The sequence below is a fragment of the Pan troglodytes genome, chromosome 9 (genome assembly GCF_028858775.2).
Source record: "Pan troglodytes isolate AG18354 chromosome 9, NHGRI_mPanTro3-v2.0_pri, whole genome shotgun sequence".
NCBI lineage: Eukaryota > Metazoa > Chordata > Mammalia > Primates > Hominidae > Pan > Pan troglodytes.
The window spans coordinates 67,065,213-67,083,166 of NC_072407.2; the positions used below are offsets into that span (position 1 = coordinate 67,065,213).

A 17,954-nucleotide genomic window follows, 5' to 3' on the forward strand; every position below is an offset into this window, starting at 1 on the left:
GGATCCCGGACCGCCCCCGCACCTCAGTCTTGGTAATGTAAGACTTAGAAACAGGACCTTTCTGTTCCTCAGTTTCCCCATAATGAGGGCCTAGGCTAGGCGGTCTGCGAGTGTTCCCTGCCGTAACACTCCCCCGACTTTGGATCCAGTGTAGCCACCTGCTAAGAGACCCTTAAACGCCGCAGTAGGGCGGGGCTAAGGGCGGAGCCAAGAAGGCGCAGAGCATCCTCTGCTTCCTCCCCCTCCTGGGTCCTGCCCTCGACAGCGTGGATTCTCCGTGGTCCGGGAAGCCTCAGCCCAAGTCCCGGCTCCCAGTCCCGGTGGGCCCCACCCAGGCAGACGCCCCGCCCCCGGCCAGCGAGGCTGGCCGCTGACCTAGTATGGACACGGCACTGGGAAGAGAGGCGTGGAGGGTGACGCCAGGAAAGGGGCTGGAGAGGCCTAGGCCCCGCCCCCACGGGTCGCCCCCTCCACCTCCCACCACCGTCCCGCCGTGGGACGCACCTGCCGAGGGTGGAGGATAAGGGGGTGACTGCGCGGCTGCTGTTGAGCCCGCCAAGAGCTAAAAATACTTCCAAACAAAGAGGAGTAAGGAGGCTCCCAAGGAGAATGAATTTACTGGGGAGTGGGTGCAGTTGGTCAGACCCCATAAATAGGAGGGGACCGGGAGCCCGAGGACAGAAGGGGGCCCGTGTCCTTAGTCACGCTGGACACTGGGACATTGAGAGTGGGGAAAATGAGGGTTCCAGGAGGGGCTTAGAGATCTAACTCCAGTACCCCACCCTCTGCATGAGGTGCTGGGGCTGGCCCAAGAGAGTGTGACAGACTCAAGGGCTGGTTTGGGGTCTGGTCTGGAGGCTCAGATGGCCTCATCCGGGGCTGGCAGGCGCTGGCGGGAAGGCTCCACACCCCAGATCTCCCGGGCATACTGGGCAATGGTGCGGTCACTGGAGAACTTGCCAGAGGTGGCTATGTTCCGGATCACCATCCGCGTCCACTCTCTTGGGTTCTGCAGGTCAAAGGGAAGCTCTGGTTCACTCTGCTGGCAGGATCTCCACCTTCTGCCTCATCCCAACCAGGGCCACCAAAGCCCTGCCAACCCCTGGCCCAGGACTCCTCACCTTGTACAAGGCGCTGACTTTCTCCTGGCATTTAATGTAGTCTTCATAATCTGCGAAGACTTTAAACCTGGAGGGGAAAGGATAGGCATGTGCTGTTCCTTTACGGGGCTAGGATAAGTTCTATGAGGTCAAGGGCCAAGCCTGCCCTGTCCCAGTGGACAGCCGGGGACCTAGAGGGTCATGCTGCTTCCAAAGGCGCCTGGCTCCAACTACCAGGACCCGCGTCCGGCTTCCCCACCACACACCTGAGCCTCGATCCGCCCTGCGGCCCCACCTGAGTGATTCCCGGGCCAACCAGCTCACCGGTCATGGTGCATGAGCATATTGACAATGTCCTTGAACAGGTCGGGCTGTTTGGGGGAGAAGAAGCCACTGCTCAGCTGCTCAATGACCTGCCGAAGCTCAGGAATGCGATCGTAGTACTCCTGGGCATTGTACCTGCCAGGACAGAGCTGTGGTCAGCTCCCCGGAAAGGGGTTCCTGGCTCCTCTTCCAGAGAAAAGCTGAGAAGTCCCATGCCCCAGGGTCAAAACCCAGGCCCAGCCTGCTGCTCCCCAGGGCTGCCACATCGCCCCTGCAGGGCCTCCCTGCAACTCCCCTTCTCTGCTCAGCTTTTCATCCCTCCTTTGTGAATGAAGAAACTGAGGCCCGGAGGATACAGAAAGCTAAGTGTTAGAGCCAAGGCCCCCGAACAAGCTCTTTTCTCCCACACGCCACTGCTGTCTCTTAACCAGTTTGTTTGCTCCAAAACGGCTTTTCTCCTCCAGTAGCCCAAGTCCATATCCGGCCTTGCCCTGGGGCAGCAAGAGCAGCTAACAGGTACAACCCTTCAACTGGGCCAGGCATGGTGGCTCACGCCTGTAATCCCAGCACTTTGGGAGGCCGAGGTGGGCGGATCATCTGAGGAGGTCAGGAGTTCAAGACCAACCTGGCCAACATGGTGAAACCCAGTCTCTACAAAAATACAAAAAGTAGCCGCGCATGGTGTCGTGTGCCTGTAATCCCAGCTCCTCGGGAGGCTGAGGTGGAAGAATCACTTGAACCCGGGAGGCGGAGGTTGCAGTGAACCGAGATCATGCCATTGCACTCCAGCCTGGGCAACAGAGCAAGACTCCATCTCAAAAAAAAAAAAAAAAGATAACCCTTCAGCTGACCCTCAGCGCCCCCACCACGGCTCAAAGCGCTCCACAGGCCAGTCTCAAAACCTAACCCTTCCAACCAGAAACCAGCGCTCCCCACAAAATCTCTAATCCCTTGTGCAACTCTCTAGTCCCTCGTGCAACTCTCAGGCGACTCTCCCTGCATTATGGTGTCAACCCCCACAGTGGTCCCCCACCTGCCCCCTCCAGCACTGTCTCCATCCTGCAGCCAGAGGGTTCTTCCAGGCCTCGTTCTGAGCATGCGGGACCATGCTCACAACATCTCACAGCTCCCTCCTGCCCATGGGACAGCCAGCTTTCTAGTGAAGCCTCACAGGAGACACTCCTTTCAGTGTTTAATGCCAACTCTGGGAAGCTGTTGTGGGAGTGTAAACTGGGAGAAACTTTCTGGAAAGCAGTTTGGCAATCTGTATCAAGAGCCTTAAGAACTCATACTTTTTAACTCAGAAATATCACCCTTCTGATAATTATCTTAAGGAAATCATCAGATGTGGACGTAGACATTAAAAGGTTGCTCATCACAGTAATATTTAACAAACTGGAAATCAACCTTAGTGTCCAGCCACATGGAATTGATTAAATAAGTTGTGACATGCTCATAGGATGGAATGTTATACAAACATTTAAAATATTTTTGAAGACTAATAACATGGAAAATCTCTCTCCAATGCTAAGATATCAGGATTCAAGCAGGGCGCGGTGGCTCACGCCTGTAAACCCAGCACTTTGGGAGGCCGAGGCGGGCGAATCACGAGGTCAGGGGTTCGAGACCAGTCTGGCCAACATGATGAAACCCCATCTCTACAAAAATACAAAAATTACCTGGGCGTGATGGTGGGTGCCTGTAATCCCAGCTACTCGGGAGGCTGAGGTGAGAGAATCACTTGAACCTGGGAGGCGGAGGTTGCAGTGAGCCAAAATCATGCCATTGCACTCCAGCCTAGGTGACAGAGTGACTCTGTCTCAAAAAAATAAAAATAAATAGGCCAGGCGCAGTGGCTCACCCCTGTAAGCCCAGCACTTGGGAGGCCAAGGAGGGTGGATCACCTGAGGTCAGGAGATAGAGACCATCCTGGCCAAAATGATGAAACCCCGTCTCTACTACAAATACAAAAATTAGCTGGGCGTGGTGGTGGGTACCTGTAATCCCAGCTACTCAGGAGGCTGAGGCAGGAGAATCGCTTGTACCCGGGCGGTGGAGGTTGCGGTGAGCCAAGATCGTGCCATTGCACTCCAGCCTGGGCAACAACAGCAAAACTCCATCTCAAAAAAAATAAATAGGCCGGACATGGTGGCTCACGCCTGTAATCCCAGCACTTTGGGAGGCCGAGGCAGGCAGATCACGAGGTCAGCAGATCGAGACCATCCTGGCTAACATGGTGAAACCCCGTCTCTACTAAAAATGCAAAAAATTAGCCGGGCGTGGCAGCAGGTGCCTGTAGTCCCAGCTACTCAGGAGGTAGAGGCAGGAGAATGGTGTGAACCCGGGAGGCGGAGCTTGCAGTGAGCCAAGATCGCGCCACTGCACTCCAGCCTGGGTGACAGAGCGAGACTCCGTCTCAAAAAAAAAAATACATTAAAATAAAATAAAATAAAATTTTTTAATGTAATGCCAGGATAATGTCTTCTCTGAAGAACTGTTTCTGACCATAGGCCCCTTGTAACTACTGTGCCCATATTTCCCTTTTGCCCATGGCTTCCAGGGAGCAAGGATTTTTTTTTTTTTTTTTTTGAGGCAGAGTCTCACTCTATTACCCAGGCTGGAGCGCAGTGGCGCGATCTCAGCTCACTGCAAGCTCCGCCTCCTGGATTCACACCATTCTCCTGCCTCAGCCTCCTGATCAGCTGGGACTACAGGCGCCTGCCAACACGCCCGGCTAATTTTTTGTATTTTTAGTAGAGATGGGGTTTCACCGTGTTAGCCAGGATGGTCTCGATCTCTTGACCTTGTGATCCGCCCGCCTTGGCCTCCCAAAGTGCTGGGATTACAGGTGTGAGCCACCGCACCCGGCGTAGAGCAAGGATTTTTTTACTTCCATTTCCCAAACAATATTATCTCTTAGGGTTGATATAATATTCTCTTCCTTTTCCTTCAGTTCTATATTACTTCTTTCTTTTCCAATTTCATTAACCTTATTTGCTGTAAGCGCCCTCTAAAGTTTCCCAGAATCCTGCTGGCCATGACCAAGACCTTGCTGGGCCTGGACCAGTCTTTCCAGACGTGCCGCTTGCTCCCAGCACCACTCTCCAGCAGCCACACCTGGGTGTCTTTTGCCCGTGAACCCTGACCCCCATACCCTCTTTGGTCAAGCTTATCCACATCCTCCACCCGCATGCCAAAGATGAAGAAGTTTTCCTCTCCCGCCTCTTCTGCCATCTCCACATTGGCCCCGTCCATGGTGCCAATGGTCAGAGCCCCGTTGAGCATGAACTTCATGTTGCCGGTGCCTGAGGCTTCAGTGCCCGCAGTGGAGATCTGCTCAGAGAGGTCTGCAGCTGGGATCACTGTGGGGTGGCAGCAGGGGGACAAGTCAACTCAGGGAAGACCCTCACACCAGCTGGGGACTCTCAGATTAGGCTGGCCCCAGGCATAGCTGGACTCAGAGTCGCCCCACCCCAAACTCCCAGTCTTCACCAGCCAAGCCTCCCTCTCACACTGCACCCCCACTGCCCTCTACCTCTTGTTGATTCTTGACCATCTAGGTCCAACCTGGATTTCCCCACCTCTGTTGCAGATTTGAAGGTAATTTCACCCTGTACTGCCTGAAATTCCACCATTAGAGGGCATCCTCATGGGGTTTTTGCTTTGTTTTGTTTCCTCGTTTTTTGAGATGGAGTTTTGCTTTTGTTGCCCAGGCTGAAGTGCAATGGCGTGATCTCGGCTCACTGCAACCTCCGCCTCCCAGGTTCAAGTGATTCTCCTGCTTCAGCCTCCCAAGTAGCTGGGATTATAGGCACCTGCCATCACGCCCAGCTAATTTTTGTATTTTTAGTAGAGACGGGGTTTCACCATGTTGGCCAGGCTGGTCTCGAACTCCTGACCTCAGGCGATCCACCCACCTTGGCCTCCCAAAGTGCTGGGATTACAGGCATGGGCCACTGCGCCTGGCCTCCTCATGGTTTAAGCATTGCCCTCTCCAGATTCTTCTTTCAAGTACAAGTATCCCAGGAAGAGACGACTGATACCTCTTCCTGAGACTGAACTAGTCAGAGCCTCCCTAGGGTCCCTGTTGGCAGCACCCACCTTTCTCGGCCAGTGAGACTCGGTAGTTCTCCAGGAAGATGACACGGAGGCGGTCACCCACTGCCGGGTCATGGTTGACCACATCCCCAATGGCTGTGACGAGTCTGATGATCATCTTGGCCATGTGGTACCCAGGTGCAGCCTGAGGGGACAAAGTCTGGGGTCAGCTCTACTGCCTGGCCCCCCACCCCCTATCCTGCAACTCAGCTGGGCTGACCTCAACCTGGATATATCAAAGGACGGGAGCCCAGGGCTGGAGCCTGGCTTCTCACCTTCCCTCCAATCATCACAGTCCGAGGCACAAAAAACTTATTGGGCTCCCTCTTGATGCCTGTGGAGAAACGAGAGGGATCCAGTGGGCCTACCTTTCCCTCTGGGTAGTAGCTCCTGACAGAGGCTGGGCTGGGACACCATAGGCCTGACTCGAACAATCACTTGCTATGCTCTCTTAGCCTCAGTTTCCCCATCTGTGAAATGGGGATAATTCCATGTCCCAAGAGTAGTCCCAAGTCCAAAGGAGATGTTGGTTGGGCAATATGTACTATGCCGCAGGAACACGGGGGAGCACTGAGAGACAGGGTAGAGTGGCTGCCACTCACGGTTGTACAGGGTGATGACATGGAGGCAGTTGAGGAGCTGTCGTTTATATTCGTGAATCCGCTTCACCTGGATGTCGAAGAGTGAGTTGGGGTTGATGTGGACTTTGTATTCCCTCTCTAGGTAGGCAGCAAACTTCAACTTGTTTTCCTGGAGGCAGAGATGGGGAAGGGCTCACCAACAGGCCACAGCCTCAGGAAATCCTACAGTCCACACTCCATTCAGTCAGCCCCAGGAGGATGGCTACCAGGAGGCTCACTGGCTACTTCTGTCCACTCCTGTACCAGGGCAGACATTGCTAATCAATGTCAGCACTGTTCATGTGAGGTCAGATGATGCCTTCCCACCACAGACTCCAGGCAACTTCCACCAACGGCCTGGGCTGGCAGGAGAGATGAGCTCTATTTGCCACGCCTGACCCAGACATCTGGCCCCTCCAGCGCTCTCCACACAGCACAGCTGTCCCACATTGCAGCTCTCCCCACCTGCTTCACTTTGGCCACATCCCGAATGAAAGCTTCATCATCCACAAAGGAGAGCAGTTTGCGCAGCTGGTCCAGGTCGGAGATGAAGTCCTCCCCGATGCGCTATGGGAAGACGGCTCTCAGCCAAGCCCATCCCCATGTCCTCCCTCCTCCCAACACAGAAGGGGCCGTTTCCAGGTCAGCCAAGCCCCCTTCACCCAGCAGGCTGCTCTGGGGGCCCTCCCAGCCCCTCCTCCTCCAGCCGCCCAGATGGGGCACGGGGCATCCATGCACCTTCCTCCCCTCCCGTCCTTGAGCTCTGATGGCTGACCCCACCTGACCCCAGCAGGCCTTCCTGGCTTCCTGGCCTTTTCCTAACGCCAGCATGACCTTGCGCCTTCCCTACCAGATATCTGCCCCCTTCCAGGCTCACTTCAGATGTGACCCATGGATGACTCCCTCTGCTGTGTTCACCTCCACAGCCAGGGCCTCCATTAGCACACAGAGCACCCTCATGCAAATAAGATGGTGTCCCTCCTCCAGGCGGATGCGAGGCTTGGGGAACACAGTGCAGGAGGGATTTCAGCCTTCGGCTGGGAGCCCCGATGCAGTGAACCACCTACACGACCATATCCAGCTGATCCCTGCAGGGACCCATGTTGACTCTACTGGCCCTACGGTGGCCTCTCACCTCAGCAATGACCTCTGCCAGCCCGGGGTTACACAGAACCAGCCAGCGCCGAGGGGTGATGCCGTTGGTCTTATTCTGGAACTTATGAGGCTCCAGCTCATAGAAGTCTTTGAAGCTGCAGGATGAAGTTGGACGAGGGTCACCACTCACCCCTGTACAATGAAGGCCTCTGCCCTGGGGCCCCTACCCTGGTGTCTTGCTGAAAGGGGCCTGGGGCAGGGAATGCAGACCTGGGGAAGGTTGGGGGTACTGTGTGTAAGAGGAGGTCATCTCAGGACAGGGTGGCACTGGAAGGGGCTGCTGTGCTTGTAAGAATGACGCCACCTGTGAAAGGCGCCAGGGCCCAGAGACCAGAGAGTGGTCGGTGAAGGGCGGGGCTTCTGTGTGACAGAGGCGTGGAGTGGGTGGGGCCTAGAGAGGGGCGGGATCTGGAAAGCGGGGCTCACATGGTCTTCTTGAGGATCTCGGAGTGGATGCGCGCCACGCCGTTGACGGCGTGCGACCCCGCGATGCACAGGTGTGCCATGTTGATGCGCTTCACCGCGCCCTCCTCCACCAGCGACATGCGCCGCAGCCGGTCTACGTCCCCTGGGAATGCGGCCGCCACCCGCTGTGCCCAGAGAGCCCAGAGCTAGAACCAGACCCAGGAACCCCCATCCCCAGTCCCCAGCCCCACACCCCAGAGCTCTGCCCAGTGCCCCCACTGCCCCAGAGTCTCAGGGCCCTGGCTGGACGCCCTGACTCCCAGGCCCAGACTGGGTGTCCCCCCTCACCCCCACACCATCCCCCAAGCCTCCGGACTCACGTTGAGGAAGCGCTGGTTGATCTCGTAGATGATCTGGAGGTGCCGCGGCAGCAGCGTCTCCAAGAGGTGCACCGGCCAGCGCTCCAGGGCCTCGGGCAGCACCGTGTGGTTGGTGTAGGCACAGGTCTTCACTGTCACATCCCACGCCTGGCACACGGGGTGGGCAGTCAGGATGCTGACCTCAGCCCAGTGGGTCTCCTCACACACTACGCACCCCAGTGGGCCCCCCCACTGCAGTGCCAGGTTCCAGGACGGTCCCTCTGGCCTCAGGCTCCAATCCCTTCACTCCATTCATATCCTCCCATGCTCCCAAACTGGGAAGGGAACCCTGAGGCAGAGAGCATCAGATGGGGCAGAGGGGCCCTGAAGCCCACCTTGTCCCAGTCCATCCGTTCCAGGTCCACCAGGATCCTCATCAGCTCGGGGATGGCCAGGGAGGGGTGGGTGTCATTGAGCTGGATGGCCACCTGGGGTAGGGGGAGGGGTCAGTCTGGGCTCCAAACCACATTCCATGCTATGGTCACTGCCCTATGCCATTTGGAGGCCCCCAGAGAGCCCAGCACGGTTCTGTGACTGGGCTGTGGGCAGAGGCAGGCCGGTGCTCATGGGGGTGGGAGGAATGGGGGGAGTGGGGCGGGAGGAGGAGGGAAGCCCAGGTTCTGAGCCTGTGGATTGTGGATCCTGAACAACTGACCCTCCCACACTCCCAGTCTCCACTCCCTTATCTATTACATGGGTCAGGCAGGCCGAGGCTGGAGGGAGAGGCCTGGCACACACTGTCTGGTCACAGAGTCGCCCTCCACACGCATGGTACCTTATCTGGGAAGGCATCGAAGTTCGTGCGCACGGGATCACGGCAGCCGAACTTGGAAGACTTGAAGCGACGGATGATGTCCTGGAGGGTGGCAGCCACCACGAAATACTCCTGCTTCAGCCGCAGCTCCTTCCCTTCGAAGAACTGGGGACAGCATGAGGCAGCGTGAGTCAGGGCGGTGGGGGCATGGCCTAAAGCTGCGGTGGGTGTGGCCAGGAGGGACTCCCACCCATACCGGGACCCCTGAGCCCTGAGCCGGCCCCCTCTCTGGGACCCAGGGGCCTTTCCTCCACCAAGAACTAGTGGCGAGAGACAGTGTCAGGAAGAGGGGTACAAGAACCGAGTGTGTTGTGGGTGTCGCCAGGGAACAGCCCCTCCAAAGTGCCCTCGCTAACCCAGTTTCCTCAGGACTCAGGTGTCCTTGCACTCAAAAGACTTGAGGTGGGGGCACAGGATGCACAAGGCCAGCAATATGCCCTGGGTGTGACTAGGGCACCAGCAAGTGTCCTTCCCCAGCTCTCCCTGACCCCTGCTGCCAAGGACTCAGGCTTCCAGCCCCCAGCCCAGGGGGTGACGCACATTATCATTGGGGTACAGGACACGAGAGATGTTCTCCGCCAGGTTTCGGTCCAACACAGCCTGGATGTAGCCACCGACATTGACTGAGGGACGAAAGTGGGGACAGGGTAAGGCCTGCGCTGGGCGTGGCCGGCGGGCAAGCTGGGGTTGCTGGCTACCAGTGGATGAACTCACAGTCCTTGAGGTTGAAGTCATTGGGAGCCTTGGCAGACCAGAGGCGCATGGTGTTGACAACATTGTTGCGATAGCCAGGCACGGGCGTATCGTAAGGCATGGCCAGTACCACCTGTTGGGGGGCAATCCTGTCAGGAGCTGGCCAGCCCTGGCAATTGCCTCCCTCCCCTCAGGGCTGGGACTCAAGGCTTTATCCCTGCACTCTGCAGACCCAGGCTCTTGTCCTTGTCTAGCATCGATGAGCTGGGTAACCATGAGCAAACCCCATAGTCTCTCTGGACCGCATCTAGAGCAAAGACACCCTCAACACCTCCCCGACACCCATAAGCCCTGCCTGGGCAGACGGTGGTGAGGAAAATGGAAGGAGGCAGGTGATAAGCCCGGAACCCAGGAGGGGCTCTGTTGGCGACCACTCTGCAGCAATGGGGGCTGGGCTGGCCAGCCTGGCCTGAGCAAAAGCTAGAGGACACTGTGGACTCATGAGAGGGCTGGGGGAACCCAGGGCCAGGCTGAGGGGGTCACAGAGGTCAAGTCCATCCAAAGGTCTCATCTCTGGTTGACCACAGGGCTAACTCACGGTGACTAATTCTGCCCCGCCTTCCATAACTAGCAAACATCAATAATTGTCTGCTACCACGGTGCCAGGGGTACATTCACTCCTCCAAGCGAGCCCTTTTAAGGGGCATCGCCCTCCCTCCCCACATTCAGTCACCCTGATTGGTGCAGGGTGGGAGTTGACACAGAGAGAGGGAAGGGACCCATCCCTGAGCACAGAGCCAGGCTGGCAGCACCAGAGGGAGCCAGGTCTCCTGCCTTCCAGCCACAGCCACTTGTGCCAGTTGCCACGTGCACCTGGCATGGACTGCCAGCAGCCCCCACTGCATCTTAACCTGGAGGACAACAAACAAATGCTCAGTTCTGAAAGCCTAGTGGTTTATCTGCAGCCCATCTGGGGGCTGATGACCTGAAGCTTCAGCAGGAAGATTGCCTGAACTGGGATTTGTTTTTTGTTTGTTTGTTTTTGAGATGGGGCCTCACTCTGTTACCCAGGCTGGAGTGCAGTGGCACTATCTTGGCTCACTGTAACCTCCACCTCCCGGATTCAAGCGATTCTCTGGCTTCAGCCTCCTGAGTGGCTGGGATTACAGGCACATGCCACCATGCCCGGCTAATGTTTTTGTGTTTTTAGTAGAGACTGGGTTTCACCATATTGGTCAGGCTAGTCTTGAACTCCTGACCTCAGGTGATCCACCTGCCTTGGCCTCCCAAAGTGCTGAGATTACAGGTGTAAGCCACCACGCCCGGCCTAAACTGGGATTTGTACACCTGGTTTGGTTTTAAGGTTTTCAGTTTTTGGTCTTTTTGCTTTTTGAAACAGTCTCACTCTGTCACACAGGCTGGCTGGAGTGCAGTTGTACAATCATAGCTCACTGCAGCCTTTAAATCCTGGACTCAAGTGATCCTCCCACTGAAGCCTCAGAGTAGCTGGGACTACAGGCATGCACCAGCACCCTGGCTAATTTTTTAATTCTTTTTTTGAGACGAGGTCTGGCTCTGTCACCCAGGCTCCTGGGCTCAAGCAATTCTCCCACTTCGGCCACCCGAGTAGCTGGGACTACAGGCGCACACCATCACGCCTGGCTAATTTTTGTATTTTTTGTAGACGGGGTTTCGCCCTCTTGTCCAGGCTGGTCTCGAACTCCTGAGCTCAAGCAATCTGCTCACCTTGGCCTCCCAAAATGCTGGGATTACAGGTATGACCCACTGCCCCAGTCTATTTTTTTTATTTTTTGTAGAGACAGGGTCTCTCTCTGTTGCCCAGGCTGGTCTTGAAATCCTGAACTCAAGCCATACTGTCGCCTCGGCCTTCTAAAGTGCTGGGATTATGGGCATGAGCCACTGTGTCTAGATTTGGTTTGGTTTTAGGATCCCTCTAACTTGCTGTGTGATGAGTGAATTCCTTTCAGAAGGCCCCAGTTTTCTCCTGTCCCCCTTTCTGGGCTGCTGCTGTCGAGATGTTCAGGGCAGACTCAAGTCGCCAAGATGGTCCTTTGATAAATCTCATGGTGTGGAGTGGAGCCAGGTCATGGGGAGACACTGGGGGAGCAGGGCAGCCTCTCTCCCCTTCCAGACTCTGCACTTAGGCTGGCTCCCCTGTGTCCCTGTCTCCAGTCTCTCCTGGCTTCAGCTGTGTGACTTTGAGTAAGTCACTTATCCTCTCTGAGCCTCAGCATCCTCAGGTGTAAAATACACTGGGTCCTGCTTCCTCTCTGGGCTTCCTTCTCTTCCCTCCCCTTCTCTGGGCTCCCCTGACCCCCAGCTTCATCCTCACCTGTGTGTCCACCCACTTGGCACCCTGGCTGGTGTGCTCCACATGGCCGTAGAAGTGCACAGGTAGCGTGAACTCGGGCCGGGCCTTCTCCCAGGGGTTGCCGTAGCGAAGCCAGTCATCAGCCTCCTCCATCTGCACCCAAGGCAGGTCAGGGAGAAAGGCCAGCAGTATCAGTGCAGGCACTCACAGTGCACGGTGGGGCAGGGCGGGGGCCGTGGGCCGGTGTACCCTACACCAAGTATAAGTTAGGAGCTCTGAGGTGGGCCCCTGGTCTGCTGGGCTATCGAGTGGGACATGGACCACCTGTTTCAGGGGCACCAGCTGGCTTTGGGTCGGGGGGTGGGGAGCAGCAAGGATGCTTTCCACAGAGCTTGCGGGGCTGTTTCGGACCTTTCCAGAGATGATAAACAAGTGGGGGTCTTCCCCATCCTGACTAGACCCCACAAGGTTAGAGCCAAGGCTGCTCACCTGCCAGCCCCCGGAGATCTTCTGGTTAAAAATCCCAAACTCATAGCGAATCCCGTAGCCGTAGGCGGCCAGGCCCAGTGTTGCCATGGAGTCGAGAAAGCACGCTGGGGGTGTGCAGGGAGGTGGCTGTCAGGGACCCAGCAAGGAGGACCCCATCGGCCCACTCCACCCTCACGGCCCTGTCTTCTTACCTGCCAGCCGGCCCAGGCCCCCGTTGCCCAGCCCCGCATCCTCCTCAATTTCCTCCAGCTCCTCCATGTCCAGGCCCAGCTGGAGGGGTGAGGGTGACAGTGGTCAGGGTCAAGTGTCAGCAGTGGAATCCCCCAGTCCCCACGGCTTGCCCCACCCCACACACACCTGGTAGGTGGCCTCGTCACAGGCATTCTCTAAGGCCAGGTTCACCATGGTGTTCTGTAGCGTCCGTCCCATATAGAACTCTAAAGACAGGTAGTAGATCCTCTGCCCAGAGAGACGGATGGGCAGGGAATGGGGTCAGGGCCACACACCAACACTCAGCCAGGCCCAGCCACGCCTGGACCTCTGGCCCGCCTGCCCTGCTCAGCAGTCCCATCCCTGTCCCCAATTTGTTTCTCCCTGTCTCAGGCTTTGGGGCCCAACGGGTAAGGTTCTGGTCCCAGCATTCCTCTGACTTTGGACAAATCACTCTCTTTGGCCTCAGTCTCCTCATCTGGGAAATAGCGCTGGCCATACCCACTTCAGGGACTGAGGTACTCGGGAGAGTGGGCACCCCTTCCCCCTGCACACACGCCCCCGCACAGCCCAGCAGGATGCCAGGACATGCGGAAGCGCCTCCAAGAGCTCCCCAGGAGGGCAAGGCCAAGGCCCAGAGAAAAAAAAGTCATTTGCTCAAGGTCACACAGTGGCTAGAGACTGGGCTAGAGACTGTCACCTCCCATCCTTGCACTGTCCAGTTCCCCTTGGCCCTCAAGCCTCAATCCCAAGGAGACCCAGAGGCACCAGAAACTAGGATGCTGCCAGTGCCTGGTCTCCCGGTTTCCTGGGTCCCCTCCCGGGCCCTGTCTGCCCGCCCCTCCCCCACTCCCCACCGAGGCGTGTCAGGTTGCTGACATTTACCAGTGACCCCACCGGACACTTGATCTCTGCCGCCCCAGCTGCCCCAGCCCCGCCTGCTGCACAGGCACACCGCGCATACATGCAGCAACTGATGTGTCCTTCCACCTGGGCCCAGCCAGGCCACAGGCGCCGTCCTGCCCACCAGCACCCCCTCCAACCTTCTCCGAGTGGGCACTGACCCTTTGCAGCCAGCCCACCTGCTCTGAGCTCCCTGACCCCCACTCCTGCCCCAGGTTTCTCCCTCAGATTGTCCCAGCACCCCTTGTGCCTGGCACCCCTGGATTCTCCACCCCCAAGAACCTAGAGTGACGAGGGGCAGCCACTTAAGTCAAGATCGCCAGCTCCCCGGCAGCGCCTTCAGCCCATACCCCCACCCCAGGCTCCCCAGCAGCACCTTGGGGTCCTTCTCATAGTAGTGCTGCTGCGTGCGGATCCAGCGCCCCACGAGGTGGTCGCGCACGGTATGGGCCAGAGCAAAGTAGTAGTCTCGTGGGGTGGCCACATTGCGGTCCTTTACGAGTGTGAAATGCAGGTGCCGGTTGAAGTTCTTTTTCAGCTCAGTCACGTTCTCCACACCGGCCAGGCCACGCACACTGATTTGCTTTCTTTTCTCTTGGTCTGACAGGGGCCGGGACATGGCTGCAGGAGGGCGGGCCGGACTGGACTGACGGTGGAGGGGACGGCGGCCTCAGCACTGCCTCCAGCCAAGGAGTGGAGCTCCCCAGCCTCAAGGGGATTTAAAGCCTGGCTCTGGGCAGCACGCCCCGCCTCCCCTGCAATGGGAGGGTCTTGGCCTGGCAGCTCAGGGAGCTATTTTGAGGGCAAGGGGAGGAGAGGAGAGGGGAGGGAGAGGTGAGCTCCACTTGGGCCGCCAAGACTGGCCTGGCTTGTTCACAGGCCTGTGCTGACCCACTTCCTCCAGACCTTGCACATGGTCTTCTGTCCCTTGTCCCTGCCTTTTGGAGGGTTGGATACAAGAAGGAGCAGGCAGAGTGCTGGACTGGGGAGCTGTCTGTCGGTGGCTGAACCAGGATGGGAGGCCATGTGTTGTGGCAAAAGGAACCAGGACCCCCTGCAGGCTGTGGTGCAGGAGCCAAGTCAGTGTCCCCTGACGGAAGAGGTGCAACTAGCAGAGGCCACTGGATGTCTTTGAGAAAGGGGCCCACGACCCTGCATTGCAGGGGTGGTGTGAGGGAGGTTGTGTGAGGCAGGGCCACAGCCCTCACTCCACCCCCACCGAAGCTGAGCAGCTCTAGGCTCCCCCTGTTGCTGTCCCTCAAGGAGCCCTGAAGTGACCTTTTGGAGAGGGATGCTCAGGTTACTGGCCAGCATTGGCGGGAGGCCGCTAGCCTGCAGCACGGAGCCCTGGGAACTGTAGTCCTATAGGCCCTCGGCAGTGGGAGAAACTGAGGCATTCCCCACTCCATCATCATACTGGTTTAATGACAGTAAGTTCTCCCTGTGATTCCACTGCTTAGGAAGTGATTAGAGGCCTTCTCTCACTTCTTCCTGCCACCTGGGGCCACACTCTGAGCAGGGATTTTGTAAACCAGCTCTGTGACCTGGCCTATAAAATGGGTGCCTAATCTGTACCTCGAGGACCTCACCCCATTTGTGTGCATAGCCCCACAGCTTTGAGCCCTTCCCTGGAGGCTTTGGCTATCCTCCCATTCACTGCTGTGTTCTGGCCCCAGCACTGATTTGCTGTGTGACCTCAAGCTGGTTGCTTTACCTTTCTGAGCTTTGGATTCCTTCACCAAATTTAGACTCTCCAATGAGAAAAAAAAAATCCCTGCCTCTCAGCTGCTGCCTCCTCATCTTGTGAGGGCAGGCTTCGGATCCTGCTGTTCTTTAAGAGAAAGGAACCAGGACCTTGTGCTAGTTCAAAGGCTGTTTGGGCCTCCCGGGTGGTGGGCCGGTGGAGGGGAAGAGCTGGGTGTTCTGTTCTGAAGGCCAAGGAAGCAGGTCAAAAGCCTGGACAGCTGCAGGATACTATTGAGAGCCTGGTTCGGAGAAGGCCAAGCTGTTTCTGAGAACTTTTTTTTTTTTTTTTTTTTTTGAGATAGAGTTTCATTCTTGTCGCTCAGGCTAGAGTGCAATGGCATGATCTCAGCTCACTGCAACCTCCGCCTCCTGGGCTCAAGCAATTCTGCCTCAGCCTCCTGAGTAGCTGGGATTACAGGCACCCACCACCATGCCCAGCTAAGTTTTGTATTTTTAGTAGAGACGGGGTTTCACCATGTTGGACCAGGCTGGTCTGGAACTCCTGACCTGAGGTGATCCGCCCACCTTGGCCTCCCAAAGTGCTGGGATTACAGGCGTGAGCCACAGCGCCCGGCCTCCGATCACTTTCTGAGCCATGGCAGACCCAGCCCTGGAATCACCGGCTTAGTATGTGGGCCAAACTTCAAGTCCTACAGAGGTCTCCAGGCTCCCAAGCCCTGCTCTACCCCTGCCCCCAAAAGGCACGGGCACACTGTCTTCTGTGGTGCCTGCCACATTTCCAAGTAGAGAAAAAAGATCGGGAAAAAAACACCAAAATACACCTCCACAGACACGGGGATGCAAACAACTTTTCCTTACATTTTTCTGTTAATTTTCAATTTCTCTTAAGAAGTGTTTCATAAACCATTAAAAAACAATGCTGGCCGGGCGCGGTGGCTCACGCCTGTAATCCTAGCACTTTGAGGCCGAGGCGGGTGGATCACCTGAGGTCAGGAGTTCGAGACCAGCCTGATCAACATGGCGAAACCCCGTCTCTACTAAAAATACAAATATTAGCCAGGCATGGTGGCACATGCCTGTAATCCTAGCTACTCGGGAGGCTGAGGCAGGAGAATCACTTGAGCCCGGGAGGCAGAGGTTGCAGTGAGCCGAGATCACGCCACTGCACACCAGCCTGGGCGACACAGCGAGACTCTGTCTCAAAAACAAACAAAAAAACAATGCTGGCAGCTGTCTGGTCTCTGCCCCTTTCACAGTTTGCACCCCAGCCTCAGCTCCTGGGCCTCATCCCCATCCTCCACTAAGCACAGCTTGGACTCCAGCTTGGCCTGGCATCCAAGGTTCTTCACAGCCCGCACTTGTCCCTTGGAGGGTTGCTGTGAGTAGAGCTGAGACTTCTTGGCAGTCCACTGCCAGGCAGGCAGTAGCTTGTTAACCATGCCGTCACCTCACAGCCCAATCGTGGCAGCCTGCTTTGGCCACACACACCTTCTTTGCATTGACCCATTGACCCCTATTTCCTGCAAGACTTTACGTTCCTGCCACTGAGGACCCGATCCCCATAGACCATCCACATCTTACAGGCAGGGCAGGCCAAGTTCATTCCATCCTTTCCCAGCTACTCTCCCCTCTTGCACCCAGGGCGCTTGCTCTCAGGAACATTTTTACTGGGAAATTTTTAACTTTCTCCAACTACCTTTTCTGTGGCTTCTTTCCGTCTTTGTCATGCCATCACTCCCCACTGTTTCCAGGCTTTGTCCCGGGGTGACACTGCATGCCCCAGCCCAGCATGATCACACCTGGGCAGCACGATCTCATCTGTTTCCCTGCTTCCTCCGCCCCTCCTTGGTGTTGTGTGTGCAGGTTTAATGAACCCTGAAGCACTTTTACAACCTGAACTCACTCAAGGTTGTTTATGTCTAAGTTTCTAAGTAGAAACCCGGCCTCCTTCCTTGGACCAATCCTGGGTTTCTCCAGAGCCCTTGGCTGAACCTCAGTAACAGAGCCCTGAGGCTGACCTTTCCCCACTGGCATTCCTCTTGCCAGGCCTTGAGGGACGGGGACAGTGCTGCTACAGCAGCAGAAATGAACGTGAGAGGGGGTGGGGCAAGCACAGCCCTGTCACAATGTGATGGAGTAAATGGCTTGCTTTCCCACCCCAGGTGTCTTAAGACAGGTGGGCAGGCCTTTCTCTCTCCGATTCTGCCACAGAGGCAAGTGCTTGCCATGGTTCAGAGGACCAAGCCTTCCTGCTGTCTCTTCCATTTCAGGGCCTCTAGCACCTTGGAGACTGATGCCTTAGTCAGCCACTTCCTCTCCAAAACCTTAACAAAAGCTGACGGCAGGGAGCAGAAAGGGAGGGAGCACAGGAATGGAGCTGGCCTGGGGGAGAGAAGCGGAGGAGATAGCTAAGCTGTGGTTAAGTCATTTATTGATTTTATTTCTAAAACCCACATAGCGCCACTTTGCTGCTTCCAGAGCTTCAAAGAGCTAATTAACCACCCAATGAGCCCACCAGGGAAACCAAGCTTGTGGGAGAAGCAATGAGGTGAAGCCAAGGTCAAAGAGGGTAGCCAGGCCCCAGGCCCTGCCCCCATTCTGTCACTTAAGGACAAAGGCAAAAAAGATGTCCTCCTTTTGGTGAGCCGAAGTTTAGGGCTTGGCTGGGGAAACGCACTGAGCCTG

General features: G+C 56.7%; 1 protein-coding gene across 1 annotated transcript; it reads right to left on the minus strand.

The window, feature by feature from the left end:
* Positions 1–589: 589 nt before the first annotated feature.
* PYGM (glycogen phosphorylase, muscle associated) lies at positions 590–14,266 on the minus strand. The gene is made up of 20 exons (XM_009423415.5): positions 13,939–14,266; positions 12,807–12,908; positions 12,641–12,719; positions 12,450–12,553; positions 11,982–12,113; positions 9,650–9,761; positions 9,476–9,558; positions 8,897–9,040; positions 8,457–8,549; positions 8,083–8,229; positions 7,724–7,887; positions 7,278–7,392; positions 6,608–6,709; positions 6,125–6,272; positions 5,798–5,856; positions 5,526–5,667; positions 4,579–4,786; positions 1,425–1,559; positions 1,122–1,188; positions 590–1,009 (listed from the first exon to the last, which is right to left on the minus strand). Exons 1-20 carry the CDS (start codon positions 14,179–14,181, stop codon positions 860–862), a joined length of 2,529 nt encoding a protein of 842 aa, XP_009421690.2. The 5' UTR covers positions 14,182–14,266; the 3' UTR covers positions 590–859.
* Between the last annotated feature and the right edge of the window lie 3,688 nt (positions 14,267–17,954).

Excerpts from the sequence above, each read along its gene's own strand:
- PYGM (XM_009423415.5), bottom strand. The coding sequence starts at position 14,181 with ATGTCCCGGCCCCTGTCAGACCAAGAGAAAAGAAAGCAAATCAGTGTG. Across the intron at positions 12,720-12,806 it reads GTGACGAGGCCACCTACCAG|CTGGGCCTGGACATGGAGGA; the intron begins GTGTGTGTGGGG and ends TCACCCCTCCAG. Across the intron at positions 7,393-7,723 it reads GAGATCCTCAAGAAGACCAT|CTTCAAAGACTTCTATGAGC; the intron begins GTGAGCCCCGCT and ends TTCATCCTGCAG.